This window comes from Schistocerca americana, chromosome 4 (genome assembly GCF_021461395.2).
Source record: "Schistocerca americana isolate TAMUIC-IGC-003095 chromosome 4, iqSchAmer2.1, whole genome shotgun sequence".
Lineage (NCBI taxonomy): Eukaryota > Metazoa > Arthropoda > Insecta > Orthoptera > Acrididae > Schistocerca > Schistocerca americana.
The window spans coordinates 455,424,735-455,443,005 of record NC_060122.1 but is presented as its reverse complement, the minus strand read 5'-3'; the positions used below and the strand labels follow the sequence as shown (position 1 = coordinate 455,443,005).

Sequence of the window (18,271 nt, the reverse complement as noted above, 5' to 3'; positions counted from 1 at the left end):
AGTGGAATACCCCAATGTCGGTGTCATACCTTATCGCTGATGTTTCCCAGGCAGAAAATTTGCGATCTTCCTTTGGACTCCTTTTGAAATTTACAAACGAAACGTCGCCTGCTCGCTGTCACGTTGTATTTCTCGTATCTCTGTTATTTTGATGTTTTACGTCTAGTCGCGTTTGTGTTTTCTTATTCTGTCGTCTTTCATCGCAATAAATGCAGTGCAAACTGTCAAGCAAAGAAATTGATGCCTAGGAGACTGGTTGAACAATGAGGCAACATGTAGACATAATATCGTGCTTGTATATATTATGTTCCATCCACTAATTTTTGCACATGCGTTTTTGTTCCATGCATTTGCGCTAGTGCAAGAGGTGCAGCATTTGGACACATATATGAATATGAATGCATTAGCCGCTGAAACATGGAAGAGTTAACATCACAGCGAGCTTAGTGTGCGGGAGTACACCTTTCCTGGTATATCAGTAGCATGTGTTCAAGGTCACATGTTGGTTCCATGCTCGTTCTTGCAGCTAACACATATGCTTGCACTGCATATGGGACATGCGACCGAGCCAGTCATGACAAAATCTCTGTCAATAGTGCTAATTGCAGGCCAGCATCAGTCAGGTAACATTGAAATGTATTTTCCCGGTCACTGTTCTCAGAATTATCAATGGATATGAAACACCATTCATCACTTATAATTGCTTCATTCAGTTTCTGACATTTGATACCTAGAGACAAAAGTCCAGACATCGTCCACTGTAATCACAACAGGTACCAGCTCCTGACTTAAATGAGCCAAAGAAGGCCAAACCAAGTAATGTGCATAATATTAATGTTCTATTGGGTGTTGATATGGTTGATCTCGCAAATTCCGCCTACACTGTGGATGTCATACCTAATAGCTTCTGTGGTAGTTCCGAAAATAGCCATTGTAGTGGACGGCACATTCCAAAACAGTTGAGTAGTAAATCCTGGAGAGTTCAGCATGACCAGCAGTCGCTCCTGCATTGCTTAGGGATAGGAAATATGCTAATAGGGATAATACATATCAGGTAACAGGTATGGGCCCATATTTTCTGATTTTAGAAGGTGAAAATTGTAATGTGGAAAAGTAGCATTCAGTGGCCCTGGGAAGAATGCTGTTTAAAGAAAGTAAAATGAGAGTCATGAAATTCTTAAATATCAGCTATTGGCAGAAACAGGTATAAAGTTGAAACCAAATTTGAGCATCAGCAAATAAGTTAAGGTTGCTTGATGTCTTATAACAGAAAGTTTTGGAGCAAACATTCCTTATTTTCTCACAAACAGGCTGGGCATTATTCGAGAAGTTGAAACTGTGTTATATATGAAAACATCCTTGCAGTAATAAAATATGAATTTTTACACACCAATGTGAGACGGTTCCCCAAGATAGTAACTGAAGATGGAGTTGTGAGGTGGGCTTTAAATCTCAACAACTTCCCCAATACGTATATTTGTGCAGTGTGTCAGCCCAGCTGCACCATATGTCCCATCAGTTTTGCACTGTCATATCTCCTTCGATATTTCCATTTACGTATATAATGTCATAGCAGTTCTTCTTATGCCATATGCACAGCAAGCAATGAGAATCCACAGCGTTCACGTAGCAGAGTGATCATGTGTTAGCAGTGCAACAGAAATCACGTCACCACCGACTGCTGTTGCCCGGTTTACCAGTAGAGCATGGATGTCAAACACAGTGAAGCCTACAGCATCTCTTACACATTAGATGCTCCTTCCCAGTAACCATGATTTGCGCAGTGTGTTGTTGATGTTCCACATCTTGAGTGATCTCCCCTAATGGTTGGACTTAAATGTGCAGTGAACAAGAGGGTTTGCACGTGACCAGTAAACATGCTGTTATCTTGGTTCAAACTCTCAGGTCGTCAGGTCACACAAAAGTAAAATATTCACTTGAACTTTGTACAAGCACGCCTATTCTGACATCATCAGTGTGTAACATGCAGGGTCTTTTAGTTACATATTATTCATATGTACACTCAATTCTTAGCTATGGCACTCTTTTTTGGGGAACAAACGCACAAAATATGAACACAATTTTCAAACTCCAGAAAAGAGCCATAAGAATAATAACCAAAAATACTAATCAAGCTCATTGTAAAGATCTGTTCAAAACACTGGAGATTTTAACTGCTCCATTTGAACACATTTACCAGTCCATTGTACACATCAAAAATAACATTGGTAATTACTACACAAACAGCCCTCTGTCCATGACCATGCAACAAGAGATAGACTCAACTTACATTTACCAAAAAAAAAAAAATAAACATAAAACTCAAAACAGAATTTTCTACTGAGGAATAAAACTGTAAAGAAATTAACAAGAGAGATTTAATAAATTGCAGAAGTACACTTATTTAAAAAGGCAGCTAAAAAGTACCTGTTATGCAATACATTTTACACATTGAAGGATTACTTAGATAAAACAGAGTAGGTGTTTGATAAAAAATGTTGTACAAATAAATAACAATCATAATGATTATAAAACATCCAACATTCCACATAACATCTTCACTTTATGTTTTTTCATTTTTTTCCTTTCTAAAAACACTCTCCCCTCAAGCTATGCATAGAGCAATACTAACACCTCTTCCTCTTTCTGAGCTCAACATCTCACTCATTATGGAGGGATGCTAATTCAGTTTTACAGGATACAAATGGGAGGTTTCAGAGGATACAGAAAATGGCCCAGAGATCACCAGTATGTGTGTGTGTGTGTGTGTGTGTGTGTGTGTGTGTGTGTGTGTGTGTAGTGAGCGAAGTGTTATGAAACAATGTGTGTATAGTGTGTGCGGTGACTGATAGTGAGATATGAGTGAACAGTGTGGAAATACACTATTTAATAAGTTATTTGTAAAAAAAAGTATTGTATACTAGGAGTAAAATTTAATGTTTGTCTCTTACTAGAAGTCTGTAAATATATGTGTATACAAATTAGCTTATTTTAAATTGGTCTAAACTTGTAAATACTTTGAAATGTCCTATATCCTTGTAAAAAGAGATCTACAGATGAATAAAGCTACTACTACTACTACTACTACTATGTTATACGACTTTCAGAGTCCACAGGGTTCAATACAAAGTAATCTGTATCCTCCCACTCCTCTGGTCACGTCTCAGCCATACCGAGAAGCTGCTATTAAAGGCTTTTGTGCTTCAATACTGCAGACCTTTCTTTCCCTAAAGAAATGAAACAGACATGTAAAACACAGTTCTAATATGGAATGCTGTTTAAGAATTCTAAAAATTTGACAATGGCTTTGAAAGTCCTGTAGTGGAATGCACAGTCGACAATTTCGAACACATGGAGTCTTTGTACAGAACTTATCAGCAATCACATATCTGTAGATTGTATATGTGGAACTAGGTTTAAGCCATCCCAGTGACCATACTTCAAAGGTTGTGCAACGCTTATACATGACAGAGAGGATAGAAAAGGAGGTGCCGCCATTTTAATCAGGGATACTATTCAGCTTTAAAAATTTTATTATCAGCCTTAGAACGATGGACACCCAAGCAATGGCCGCTGTTATTTACTTTCGTAATGGAGCATATGCCATTGGCGCCGTTTACAAACTTCCTCAGTGCAAATTACGAAACCTTGCTCTGGATCAGGTTACTTGCCAGCTTCAAACGCCGTTTCTCCTTTGTGCAGACTCCAACACACAAAACTCTGTGTGAGGTTGTGATACAGACGCGGTAGATGGCAGAGATTTTCTTACACTTGGCTATTCAACCATGACACATAACCCATACAGACGACCACCATTGATTTGATATTGCATACTGCTGATTTTCACTAATCAAAAAAGACACTTTTGGCTCAGATCATCTTCTCTTGGAAACTGTAATAGATTCCCCATAAATCCAATTAATGTTACTTATCGAACAAGCAGACTGGCATGCTGCAATGGTCCAGGAGACGTTTTACTCCTTTGAAAGATGCCAAAGGATACTTCATTTCATTTACTGAAGAAGTTGAAACAGTTTCCATTCCAAGAAAAACGGAAGTAATCGTTTTGTAGCAATGTATCCGTATCTGGTGGACATTGGAATGCTCTAGAGCTACAACACAGGGAAAACTTAAATACAGTATCTTTTGGAAACAATGGATGTTAGAAAGCTGCATTGTGAGAATCCAGAGACAATTAAAGAACAGCAAACAGAAGATCTGGAAACTTTTTTGTGAATCTTTAACTAATAATGTTATTCTTGCTGATGTATGGTAAAAGATTTTTTGAATATAAGAACTCAGTTAGTTGTCAGCCGTTAACTGATGTATGACTTGAAGATCTTGTGAACTTAATATTGCCAACTTCTGCAGCTGAGCAGCTATTTCGTCCCCCAGGCACAGGGATCAAAATCATCCCCTTGTGGTACCATTTTCATATAACGAACTGGTGAGGACTGATAAAGAGCCAGAATGGGAAGAACTTTAGATCGCCTGGTAAAAATCGCCTGGACTGGTGGTTAGAATCAAATCATATCCTGCGATCGAGACAGTACAGGTTTCGAAAAGGGAATGGAACAATTGACAATTCAAATATTTTCACATCTTACATTTATGATGCAGCCACGCAGAAAGAGAAAGTCACAGCTGTCTTTGATGATGTTGTTGGTGCATATAATAATGTACACATACCAGTATTGCTACGGAAGTTGGAAACCTCTCGAATCTCGCCAAAGTTGATTTACAGAATTACACTTTCCTTTCTAAAAGACGCATATACACTCCTGGAAATGGAAAAAAGAACACATTGACACCGGTGTGTCAGACCCACCATACTTGCTCCGGACACTGCGAGAGGGCTGTACAAGCAATGATCACACGCATGGCACAGCTAACACACCAGGAACCGCGGTGTTGGCCGTCGAATGGCGCTAGCTGCGCAGCATTTGTGCACCGCCGCCGTCAGTGTCAGCAAGTTTGCCGTGGCATACGGAGCTCCATCGCAGTCTTTAACACTGGTAGCATGCCGCGACAGCGTGGACGTGAACCGTACGTGCAGTTGACGGACTTTAAGAGAGGGCGTATAGTGGGCATGCGGGAGGCTGGGTGGACGTACCGCCGAATTGCTCAACACGTGGGGCGTGAGATCTCCACAGTACATCGATGTTGTCGCCAGTGGTCGGCGGAAGGTGCACGTGCCCGTCGACCTGGGACCGGACCGCAGCGACGCACGGATGCACGCCAAGACCGTAGGATCCTACGCAGTGCCATAGGGGACCGCACCGCCACTTCCCAGCAAATTAGGGACACTGTTGCTCCTGGGGTATCGGCGAGGACCATTCGCAACCGTCTCCATGAAGCTGGGCTACGGTCCCGCACACCGTTAGGCCGTCTTCCGCTCACGCCCCAACATCGTGCAGCCCGCCTCCAGTGGTGTCGCGACAGGCGTGAATGGAGGGACGAATGGAGACGTGTCGTCTTCAGCGATAAGAGTCGCTTCTGCCTTGGTGCCAATGATGGTCGTATGCGTGTTTGGCGCCGTGCAGGTGAGCGCCACAATCAGGACTGCATACGACCGAGGCACACAGGGCCAACACCCGGCATCATGGTGTGGGGAGCGATCTCCTACACTGGCCGTACACCACTGGTGATCGTCGAGGGGACACTGAATAGTGCACGGTACATCCAAACCGTCATCGAACCCATCGTTCTACCATTCCTAGACCGGCAAGGGAACTTGCTGTTCCAACAGGACAATGCACATCCGCATGTATCTCGTGCCACCCAACGTGCTCTAGAAGGTGTAAGTCAACTACCCTGGCCAGCAAGATCTCCGGATCTGTCCCCCATTGAGCATGTTTGGGACTGGATGAAGCGTCGTCTCACGCGGTCTGCACGTCCAGCACGAACGCTGGTCCAACTGAGGCGCCAGGTGGAAATGGCATGGCAAGCCGTTCCACAGGACTACATCCAGCATCTCTACGATCGTCTCCATGGGAGAATAGCGGCCTGCATTGCTGCGAAAGGTGGATATACACTGTACTAGTGCCGAAATTGTGCATGCTCTGTTGCCTGTGTCTATGTGCCTGTGGTTCTGTCAGTGTGATCATGTGATGTATCTGACCCCAGGAATGTGTCAATAAAGTTTCCCCTTCCTGGGACAATGAATTCACGGTGTTCTTATTTCTATTTCCAGGAGTGTAGTTACACTTCTGAAATCAATAACTTGGACAACGCTTCTTACACCAGTTTTCCCACAAGGAGCCTTCCTCAGTCCCATACTCTTTGCACTCTATACAGCTGAGTTAGAGAATATTATCCCTCCTCCTGCAAAAATTCTCCAGTGTGCAGACGATATCTATACGTATGTGTCTATCAGTCTGGATCAGGAAGTGTGAATTGTCATCGATGGTGGGTGTACTGGATCAAATATTCCATGGCCAGGGGTTGCAGACATCGCTAGAAAAATCGATAGTTATACCTTTCACGAAACGCAATACATCAGGCTGTTTGCACGTTGATCAACTTTCTACTCATAAAATGCCAATCAAAGCGCAGGTTAGATTTCTTTGCGTCCCCTGTGATTTTAGAATGAGTTAGTGACCTCGTATTCAAACTGTCACACTGCTGCTAAAAAGTACCTCTCGCTGCTGAATAAACTACAGTAAAAAAAGTCTGTGCAACTGCCTTGTGGCTATGCTTTTCTTCTCCAGTACAAAAAGAAATGCCCTTACATCTACGCATGATGCTGCTGTGCGATCTTTATGTTTTATAAAGAATGGCAGATATTTCCCATCCACTGATAACAAAGTGTGAAATGCTCTCTCACAAAAGGAATAATAGGCATCCAAGGAAAACGCAGTTTTTTCTTTATGGTTGGTACACACACTGGAAACACCAGCAAACTATGATTCACCGAATGAAGTCCCTCCAGTGTTCTATTATGACTATCCTGGTTCTTCTCAGTTAATTTCTGTAACATACATTGATTGTTACAGCAACAGAAAAGGGCACGGGCAATTCTCACTAACGTCATACTTCGAAGACATGTGAGCAAGCTGCACCCAAATTTATACTGATAAGCAAAAATTAATGTGAAACGTTATACAGGATGCACTTTTTTGCATACAAACTGCTGAAGAAAGGAAGTTCCAACTACCAGTCGATGCTTCCATATTTCTCGCTGAAACATTTGCTGTTCTGCAAGCGATACAATATGTACGCTCTCCACAAAGCATTAATAATCACTGACTCACAAAGCATACTAAAATGTATTAGCTACCAGAATTCGAACAAAGGAACTCGTAAATATACTCTCGACCTAATAGATAACTACCAGCAAGTAAAGAAGTTTGATCACATCATAGAATTTGTTTGGATCACATCATATTCTGTTACAAAGCCGACCAACCACAAGAGACGCCATTAGCAGAGGAAGATCTACGTATATCATACACTAACTAACTTTTGTAAATTTAACAACAAGCAGTTTTTAGGTGGCAGGAGGAATGGACTCATAGTCAAAAAATAAGGGGTAAAAGATACGCAGGTGCACTGCCAAAAATACCGAGATGGCCATGGTTCAAACACCGAAGAAAAATAGTGTCATCTAATGTGTGGATACGTCTCAATCATGGATCCTTCCCCGCCCATTTACGTCGAATCCGCTTATTGGGGCCATCTTACTGTCAATATGATAACATCACAATTTGTGATGTCAGTCACGTTCTATTTCAGTACCAGGAAAGCCAACTTTTTACAGGAGCTCTCGAGGCTTGGTCATTGCCAACCATTCTGTACTATCACAGTTTTTGGAGATTGTCCTGGAGTATCTGTGATGTCTTAGCCAAGTTTATAGCTCAAGAAGATACACAAATCTAAAAGGAATGACGACTGTCGATCTGACTACGGCGACCGAATTACCAGATTTCATACAAACATGTCGTTTACTGTCACTTATACTTAATACTCTAATTGATTTTTTTCCTTTATTGTAATTTCATTACCCTGTCCCATAGGGGCAGGGGAGGGCTTGCAGTGGCACAGTCCGCCGCTCTTCAGCCAAATGGCTTTAACAAAAATACAAAGGGAACTCTTACATAAAAAATGGGAGTAAAGAGGGGGACATAAAAATACAGTAAATGGAGATAATGGGAGTTAAAATATACACAGATACGGAGACATTGGGGGACATTAAGTAGTCCACATAAAGTTAACAGACACAGCTGGCAATTCGTTGAATACTTAAAATCACTGGAGTCAAACACAAGGTAAAAGCTGGCCACAGTATAAAATTCACACAGAGCGAGACACTTAAAGAAACAATACCACTGGAAACAACGAAACACTCACAAAGAATTTAAAAAACCACTGGTAGGGACCTGACGAGGGACTGGAGGTTGGAGAGGAGGGAAAAAGAGGGGAGGAAGGAATGGGAAGGTGGGAAGTGGGAGGAAGAGGGAAAAGGGGGACAGGGGGCGCCCCAAGAGGCAAGAGACGGGCAGGATGGGAGATGAAGAGGGAAGACAGGGCAGGAAAGAGTGCAGGGGCACTGCAGGGGAGCATGGGAGAGGGAGGGGGTGTAGGAGGGGGAAAGCTGCTCAGGAGAAGGGAGAGAGAGGAGAGGGAGCTCTGAGGAGGAGACCGGAGGAAGGTGGGGTTAGAGTTGGTATGAAGGGTAGATATCATGGAGAAGTTCATCATCCAGGGGGGTAGGTGCTGGAAGTTGTATTGGGAAAGGAGGTGGAGGGGGTGGAGATGGAGAGAGGGCAGGACACAAAGGTAAAGGCGCGGCAACAGGCTGGGGGCGGAGAGGAAGGGGGACACCAGGGGGTGGGGGGATCGAGTTGGTGGGCAGTATACAAGCTGCGGATGGTTCAAGGAAATGGATAAGATGGGGGAAGGGGATGAGTGTGCATGGGGAACGCAAGGCGGATACGGAAGGCGAGGCAGAGTGCATGGTGCTCGAGGATTTGCAGGGTGTTATAGAACCTGGGAAGAGCGGAAATCCAAGTAATGCTGGCATAACAAAGGATGGGGTAGATCAAGGATTTTTAGATGTCAAGGATGATGGAAGGATGCAGTCCCCATGTCCGGCCAGACAGGAGTTTCAGGAGGCGGAGTTGGTTGTGGGCTTTGTGTTGGATGGTAAGGAGATGGGGAGTCCTGGTGAGGTGGCGGTCGAGAGTGAGGCCAAGGTATTTGAGGGTGGGAGTGAGGTGGATAGGACGGCCATATATGGTTAGGTAGAAATCATGGGGATGGAAGGAGTGGGTGGTGCGGCCTATGACGATCGCCTGGAGCTTGGAGAGGTTGATACAAAGGAACCACTGGTTTCACCAAGTGGTGAACTGGTCAAGGTGGGTTTCGAGGGTACGTTGGGACCGTTGAAAGGTAGGATAAAGGGCTAGGAAGGCAGTGTCATCAGCAAATTGGAGGAGATTAACAGACGGTAGAGGTTTGGACATATCAGCAGCGTACAGGAGATAGAGGAGAGGGGAAAGGATGGAGCCTTGGGGCATGCTGGTGTAGGTATAGAACGTACAGGAGTTGGAATTAGTGACATAGGAGAGACGACGGGAGAGGAAAGAAGCAACAAGACGGACGAAATTGATTTGGAGTGCATAGGTCTAGAGATTGAAGAGTAGCTCGAGATGCAGGACACGGTCTTAGGCGTTCTGGAGGTCAAGCAAAACAAAGATAGCGGAGGGACGGGAGTTAAGTTGGTAGGAAAGACGATTGGTAAGGTTAAGGAGCTGGTCTTCAGCTGAGATGGAGGGCCGGAAGCCACACTTGGTAAGGGGAAGGAGGTGGTGCTGGTTAAAGCGGCGGTGAATACAGTGGGAGAAGATGGTCTAGACTTTACTGAACATGGAGGTGAGGCAGATGGGACGATAGGAAGAGGTATCAGAGTGGGGTCTGTTGGGTTCAGGGAACAGCAGAACATGGAAAGTCTTCCACAGGTCGGGGTAAAAGCCAGTGGAAAGGAGGACATTGTACAGGGCAGCTAGGACAGCCAGGAAGGACAGGGGGGATTCCTTGAGGTGGGGTTAGGTGACACCATCACGACCAGGGGCAGTGTTGCGTTTGGAGTGGAGGATGAGTGCGATGTCGTGTGTGGCAATGGGAGTGCTTGAGGGGGGTAGCTGATCCAAGTACTGGAAGCTAGGGGTAAGTGGTGGGACAGAGGTATCAGTGCGGTCAAGGATGATGGAGAAGAGGGAGTACTCAGAATGGGGATCGTCAGGGCTGGAGAAGACCTCAGAGAAGTGGGAAGCCTTACTGAGGTTGTCAGGGAAAGAGCAGTCGTTTTGGAGGATAGGATAATGCTGGTTGGGATGGCTATCACTAAGGTGGTGGAAGGCTGACCAGTACTTGGAAGAGTTGACAGGGAGGGAGGAGTTGAGGCATGTGCATGTCTGGCGCCAGTCCCAATGTTTCTTTGCTGTAAGGAGGTTCCAGGTGTGTCCCTGTAATTGCCGGTGGCAGATGAGTGTATCCCGGCCACGGGTGCAGAGGAAGGAACGGCAGAGCCTGCGGGATTCTCGAAGGAGGAGGACGGCCTGTGGAGAAAGTGTAGGGTGGAGAGGGTGGGTGAGTTTGGTAGGGACATGGGCCTCCACAGCGCCAGTGATGGTCTTCTGAAGAAAGGAAGAGGCATGGGTAATGTCAGTGGGATGGTGGAAAGTGAGGGGGTGGCTTTCGACCTGTGAGGCAATGAATTCCCAGTAGTCATGCCAGTCAGCACAGTGGTAGTCGTGGATAGACTTTGGAGGGGCAGCTGGGCGGGGAGCTGCAGGGGGGCCACGGGCAGAGGAGATGGTGAGAAGGATGGGGAGGTGGTCACTACCAATGGAATCAAGGAAGTCCATGGTGATATGACCAAGGAGGTTGGGGGCAGTGAGGATAACATCGAGGTGGAGTTACTTGCAGGATGGGTGTGTTGTGGGAGAGGAACAAGGTCACCACGGAGGGTGGCAAGGAACTGATGCTACTGCTGAAGGGTGGCAGGGTCATGGCTGTGGATGTTGAGGTTGGCGGCAATCACATAGGTGGAGAAGGTATGGTCAACATGGGAAATAAAGTCTTAGGGGAGAGGGGCTGAGGGGCGGATATAGATAGTGGCACAGGTGATGGTGAAGGAGGGAAAAAAGACGCTGAGGAGAAGGTTGAGTCACTGAAGAGGGGTTGTGGCCGGACAGGGAGATGCTTGAGGTGGCCAATAGCGACCCCACCTCAGGCAAGGGGAAGGGGATTGTCGGTGCGGTGAAGGAGACAGGGAGAGGTGTGGACAACATGGAGGTTGGAGGAAGGTTTCATTAAGGACGAAGGAGTCAGCCTGGTGCTGGGATAGGGTATGATGGAGAAAGAAGTGGGGCGAGGTGTGCGGGTCTTAAAGGAGGGTGTCTAGGCAGGTGAAGGTAAAGTGGCCTGGTTGTAGGAGTAGGTGTCGTAGGTATTTAAATGGAAAACAGAGTGGGTGGGGAGGGAAATCTGCTGGAGGGTGTGGGGGCGCTGGAAGGGGTGGGTGTTCTGCACGATGATGGTTAGGGGTAGGGTGGAGGGAATAGTTGGGGTGGATGGGCGGGTTGATAGGACAAACGGGGACAGTGAGCTCAGGGTTTGTCGGAGGGGGTTTGCTTTGCGTTTGTGGTAGTAGGTGGGGTGGGGTTCATTGCACCTGTTGCAGGAAGGGGGAGAGGCGAGATTAGGACATAGTTTAAGGAAGTGAGAAGCTTTACAATGAGGGCAGGTGTGGGGGTTCTTGCAGTTGGGTGAGGTGGTTGTTGTACAAGAGACAGCACTGGCGGTGGTAGGATTGAGGAGGGGAACAGTACAGGTCAACGGGGTGGCGGCGGTTAAAATTCGGTGCTCCCTGTGTGAGGAGTTGATTGATGGAGGAGGCGGACTCAGAAAAGATATGCATGAGGTAGGCAGGAATTCGGTGCTCCCTGTGTGAGGAGGTGATTGATGGAAGAGGCGGACTCAGTAAAGATATGCATGAGGTAGGTAGGGCCAGAAGAGCTGTAAATGCAGCGGGCAGAGCGGACTTCCAGGCCGGAATGAGCAGTCAGTTCCACCAACACCTCCGCCTCCGTGAACACAGGGCTGAGTTTTGTGATCAAGGCAGTGAGGTTTGGTGGACGACAAGGAGGTTGAGACTGATAAGGTGAGGAGGAAGTAAGGAAATTGGTGAGGGACACATGGGGGCCAAAGGTGATGCGGGGAAGGAGCCGGAGGAGAACAATATGGAAAGAGGGAGAGGAGGACTTGACGAGAACAATCACTGTGACGGATAAGTTGGGTAATGGGTGCACTGGGAATGCCTCTCTTGTGAGGTGGTAGCACTGGGTATGGGGGTGGGGCGCTCTGTGGTGGCGACTGTGGTGGAGAAGGAGGACTAGTTGTGGTGGGGCGGGTCGGGAGGGGGGGGGGGGAAAGTCGACTTGGAGGTCAACAGCAGTGGGAGGGCGGTGGGGTAGGAGCAGGTGCTGGAGCAGGGGAAGGAGCAACATACAGGTGGGGATACAGGGATGGGAAGGAGACAGAAGGGGAGGAGACCATGAGTAGGGGAGGTGGATGAGACAGGTTAAGCCCAAAGGAAGCACTCCACGAGGTTACAGCGGGACCAGGTGAAGGGGAGGTGTGGATGATGGTGGCAGTGGGGGTGTCCATGATTGAATGCGACGTCCACTGGCGACAGGAGTCACCGAAGTGCGAAAGGAACTGAAATGGAGGCCGGCTTCGGCGTCGGCGAGCAAAGGGCAGCTGCAGCGGCGGCGGCGGCGGCGGCGGCGGCGGTGAGCACTGGCAGGCGGCGGCGGCAGCGGCAGGTGGGTGGCGGCGGCGAGCACCAGACGGAGACGAGCACTGCGAGGCGGCGGCGGCAGCGGCGGCGGCGGTGACCCGGCAGTGGCGAGAACCGGGCGGCAGGTGGAGGCGATGGCGGACAGATTGTCGATAGGACGACAGCGACCGGCAGACGGACGGACGGCAATGGCAGGGGGCTCTTCTGAAGCGAGGAGTACATCCTGAGTGTAGCCCCAGCAGTGTAAGTCCTCGACGTGGAACTGAGGGGATCCAACCCTCCAGTTTACTCTAATATGTATTACTATTATATACTGAAATCGCATTGATGACTGTTTCCTCTACACAGTGGGTCTGATCAAGATCAAATGTCACATTGCTACGATCATCATTTTATTTTAATTACAGTGACTAAATAATATCATGCTAGAAGCCAAAATTTAAAAAAAATTAAGAAATGTGATTTTTGATCTTAACAAAAGAAATGAATTAATAACTAAGTGGTTAGATGTCAATTCTGTCTTTGTAATATAAGTACAACAATCTCGATCTGAAGACATTTCTGAATGAAGAAGAACAAATGTTACCTTGCTGTGTGTGTATGTGTATCAATACATTTAAATTGTGATGGCTAAAAAGTTTTTATCAGGTTGCCTTCCATTCGGAAAGTTGATGCACTCAGCGACTGTATGTGACAAATTATAGAATGCAACAACCAGTCGTCCTTTTTAGATTTTATTACGCAAATCCAGATTTCGGCTAGTAGATAGCCATTCTCAATGCCCCATTTTTCATTCTCAATGCATGTAAGTCCCTGTTGTTCGGGCATCAATCATAGTTTTTTGAATATCGCATTGAGAATGGCTAGCTACTAGCCAAAGTCTGGATTTGGATGATAAAAGCTAAAAACGACGACTGATTGCTGCACTCTATCATTTATATATATATAAAAAAAAAGCTGTTATGCTAAAACCGAATGAAAAAGAATGTCTCTGATGGACCCCTCCCGCCAGTTTCCGCTGCCTGTCGTCTGCTCGTAAGCATCATCTGTGGCGCCTGGATATTATTCGATGTGCGGTGATGTACAATGTACATTATACCGGTTTTCATCTGATTTGAAAATTGTGTCTGATGGGTGACAGTGATAACGATAGCGTAAAAATTAAGTGTCACTCGACGCTGTTGTGCAAGCTACTCCGTAAATTACAAATGACTCGTACTGCAAATTGTTTATAGTTTCGAGAAAAGACGGGAAGACTTTGCCGCGTATTTTGTGAGTTTGTTTGTTATGAAACACTGTATTTACTATGTCCAGGCAGAACAGCGGTAATGTAAATAGTGTGTATGAAGAACAAGGTTCGAAAGGCTGGGAAGGGAATGATGATGCTGGCAGTGAATCATCTTGTGATTCTTGTGATTTGAAGATTGATATACCAGAGAATGAAGTTTCGGATGTGAAACGGAGTGGTCGTAAAAGGTGAGCATTTCTTGCGGATAAAACGAAGGCAATGGACACATTGAGATTTGCAACACTTTTCTTAGAAACACATTGTGTCGATGTTTAAGTCTTACGTGTCTGAAGTGGACACCCTTAATATATGGATCTTTTGAGAATGGTACGAGCAAGTACTTTCTAATATATGGGTTATTTGCACCAGGCACAGGCGCACAACTGCTGTTTCTTCTGGCGCGCTCAAAGTAGGAGGCTCCGTATCATCACCACTACCACTATCACCATCATCATAATTTAATGCGTCTTCGAAATCGCTCTTTGGAACAAAATGTGCCAGATTCTTCATTGCAGGCTTTTACTCAAACTAGGGGAACTTGCTGCGTGTTGCTTTAGCCAACCATTCTTTCAGGCAAATGTCGTTTTATATTTGTTTAAACTTGTTGTATTATGTAAGTCCGTATCACCAAGATAATGATTAAAGGAAAACGCAACTATCCTGTTCCTGGAACATTTCTGTTGACTATATCCTAGTAAATAGCGTAATGTGGGCTGTGTACAGTTAAACATGTAAATACTTTGTTGACTGTCTTCATCTTACCTTTGGGGTAAGTGTGTGAAAAAGAGGTTTCAGTTTTACTGACAGGAAGATATAAAACTAGAGTATTCTTAGAATACTTGGTCTAACTGCTACAAAGCAGGCCCAAGTTCTGTGGGTACTTATTTGTAATAAGTATTTGAGAAGGCATTACGAGTCGTATCAGCACTTTGCCTTCTCACTCACAGGCATTGCCTGTGTTGCAATTTGTTTGTGAGAGTTTATTTTAATCAGGAAATAGCTGCTGTTTAATTAATTCACACTTGTTACGTGGTAATAAGCCAAAAAGCCTATCGTATGCTGTGAACAGCCTTTCGGAAATAGTAAAGAAGAAAATGCAAGCTGTCAGCTTTGACCAATGATTCTTTTGCCTTGACATCTGTTCGCCAGCACATCATAACCATTATAGCAATAATATATCCATAAAGTCACAAATAGTGGACCTCTGTGTGATTATTAGGTCACTGATAGGGAACAGTTTAATGCTTCGAAACATATTTAAAAATTTGAACTTTGTAAAGAAGATGTGGGTTCTTAGTAGAAGCGTAAGCATACCGGGCAGGAGGAGTAATGAGTCATTCGTTGGTTTTAAGAATTCACTACAAAACTCTTTCTCACTGTTCTCCACATTGAAACCCTTCTCAGTTACTGCTTGGTGGGGTTACCTGTAAAATCTTTAGATTACAACAAAAATAGTTTCAAAAATAAATAGAAATCATATCTCCTTGACAACTCCTTCTACACCATAGATGAATTCTTGAACAGGAATAAATAAATCTATAGGTATAGTATATGCATTTTGTGCCATTTAAGGGAATGAGGTAGGTAGTAAAATTTTTAAGATTATTTTTTAAAGAGCTTGATTCATGCATGCATTTCTTATGCACTTGACATGTTCCACATCATAACAGTTTCTGTGAGATTGACCAGTGGAACATGTAACTAGATAATTGTAGGTTACAGAGGATTCTGTGAGTTATGGTATGTGTTTCTCTAGAATTGCAAAAGCTGCCTTGAACTCGGACAGCAATGTTTGAAATTTCCAAGTTAGGAATGATAAGTGTCACCAATCCTCTGTTATGTCTGTGCTGGATGTATTTCAGCAGCTGTTATGAGGTGTAACAATGGAACATTGTACATTTCAGTTTGTGTGTCTGAATCAAAAAATTGATCGGAAAGCTGAGCTGCTTGCTGTTGATGTAAAAAACTTGGATGTTGGACAACTTCTGGATCTTCTACCACATCCAAGTTCTGTTAAGTGTGCCGAGACAAATTTTACTACACTAGCAGCTATTTGAATAGGTTTTTGGCCAGTATTCACGTATAACTCTAAGACAAATGACTACACAGATATTAAAAATAGTATTAATACATCATTTCCTCTAGTAAATGTTATTTATTACCATTAAAATCAGAGTGATATTTGAAAACGGTCACCTTTGTGTACTGAAATTAATTGGAATTATGGAGGACAACTTGTAAACTCAGTGAAAGCAGTAAAAAGATGGTGGATTGGTACAAATCTGGTTGTAGTAGCTGCTCTATTAAGCAAGTGCCTAAAGACAAAAACAGTCAGACTACAACCAGAATATGAAGATTATGATGTGACTGGAATATCATAAAAAATGAGTACCTGTGAGTTTCAAAAGACTGGGCTGCAGATGACTTTGGGGTGACACAACAGTAGTGAGTTACACTTCCATTGGCCCCAAGTTTATCATAGCCTTTGTGCAAACCTGACTTAATTATGATAACATGATTTTTGATCATCTCACCTAAAGACACATGATACTGTCCATTGTCATGATCCAACCTGAGTGTAGAACATGTCAATTCAACAGTGTCCCACAGACAAGTGCCCACCTTGTATAGTTCTGTAATTTCTGGTCAAGAATTAGTTCCATGGTGTAGAAGGTATGTTTTTTTTTTTAGAAACTAGTTTAATTTAGGCCTACATTTGAAAACACTTCTCTTCTGTGCCAGATTTGCATGGGCAGATGCTTTATGGTTGTATTTCACTGTTCCCTGTGGCAAAATTAGATTCAGTACAAGAAACAGCAGATCATTTGTTGCTGTGTATGTGGGCATGTCTAATACACTCAAACTGCAATGGATTGTTGACAATAAATTTCCACATTGAATAAATGTACAATGAGGATGTGGTAAAGATTCCCAACTGTTGAGAGAGATGACCCTCACACACAATTTTAATAAATTTCTGTTGCACATTGAATACCTAAGTGAGAACTTACTTCTTACTTCACATTATTATTGTGAAGGTCATCGGTGAATGAAAGTATGTTAACTTACTGAGTTCAGTTACTCTACTGTTGACTGTTATTTTTATTACAAAAGTTGCCGAACCTAAATATTTTGTTGGTATGTCAAGTTTCAGAAAAAAGGGGGGGGGGAAGAGAGAGAGAGAGAGAGAGAGAGAGAGAGAGAGAGATCAGAAATCTCTTCCTCAATACTCTTTTGGTTGAAGAAATTGCTACACACAGCTGCATGTAGGGTGGAGATGAAACTAAACCTACATTTTCAGTGCAGTTTATTGGAGCTTGGTGGTTTCCCACTTCTGAGTAGACAAATGTCTCACTTTGTGGGAGGAAGGGTTGTCAGCCCAAGAGGTGTCCACCAAACTGGCATCCACTACAATGTTGTCATTCAAATATTCAGCTACTGTCATGAGATGCAAAACATTGAGGGTATGACTCATAGACATGTGTTCCACGCTGGTTGATAATTTCTTTTCTTTTTATTTTGCCTTTGTCCTGTATCTACATGAAATTGGCTTGGTTGTTATCAGATTTGATGTTGTTAATGCTGGAGGGCAGTCGGGCTCTCTTTCTGTCATCACTCATTTATCATCCTGCGACTGAATTAAGCGTCTTTGTAGTTTTATCCATGTGAAAGAGTGAACACATACGAAATCATTGCAAATTGTGTAACTGAGGTGGGACTTGTGTACCAGCCTTGTATTAACCCAGTCAGATGTGGGAACCACCTAAAAATCACATCCAGGCTCTGGATGGAATTCAGTCTGGGGCTGGCTTGTCTGCATGAATCCCAAAAGCACCATGCTGATACTCGGCTATCCAGGTGAGTAACACTAGTTGATAACTCTTATCAACAAATAGTGGCTCTCAGGTACCACAAGAAGCCTGAAATGGAACTGCATGCTGCTTTTTTGGAGCCAACTAGTAAGACTGAGTCAACTGATACAGTAGCAAATGTTTTTGTATAATCTGTTTGGTCTCTTGATACCCATTGTGAGCAACAGTACAATCTCCCCCCCCCCCCCCCCCCCCCCTCCCATGTTTTTCGCTCCCTTTTCCTTTCTTTGTATCCCTTCTCCTCTCGTTCCTCCGCTTCGGCTTTTGATGTTCCTTTTTTTCTTCTTCCTCCCTGTGCATTCCTGC

The 18,271-nt window shown here is 44.5% G+C and overlaps 1 protein-coding gene across 2 annotated transcripts in view; it reads left to right on the top strand.

Moving 5' to 3' along the window:
• The first annotated feature begins 13,857 nt into the window (after window positions 1-13,857).
• LOC124613035 (GON-4-like protein) overlaps window positions 13,858-18,271 on the top strand; it is a 187,593-nt gene continuing 183,179 nt past the window's right edge. For both annotated transcript variants that reach the window (XM_047141604.1, XM_047141605.1), the window contains exon 1: window positions 13,858-14,281. In XM_047141604.1, the coding sequence (XP_046997560.1) occupies window positions 14,112-14,281 (170 nt within the window). In that variant the 5' untranslated portion in view covers window positions 13,858-14,111. The remainder of the gene's footprint in view (window positions 14,282-18,271) is intronic.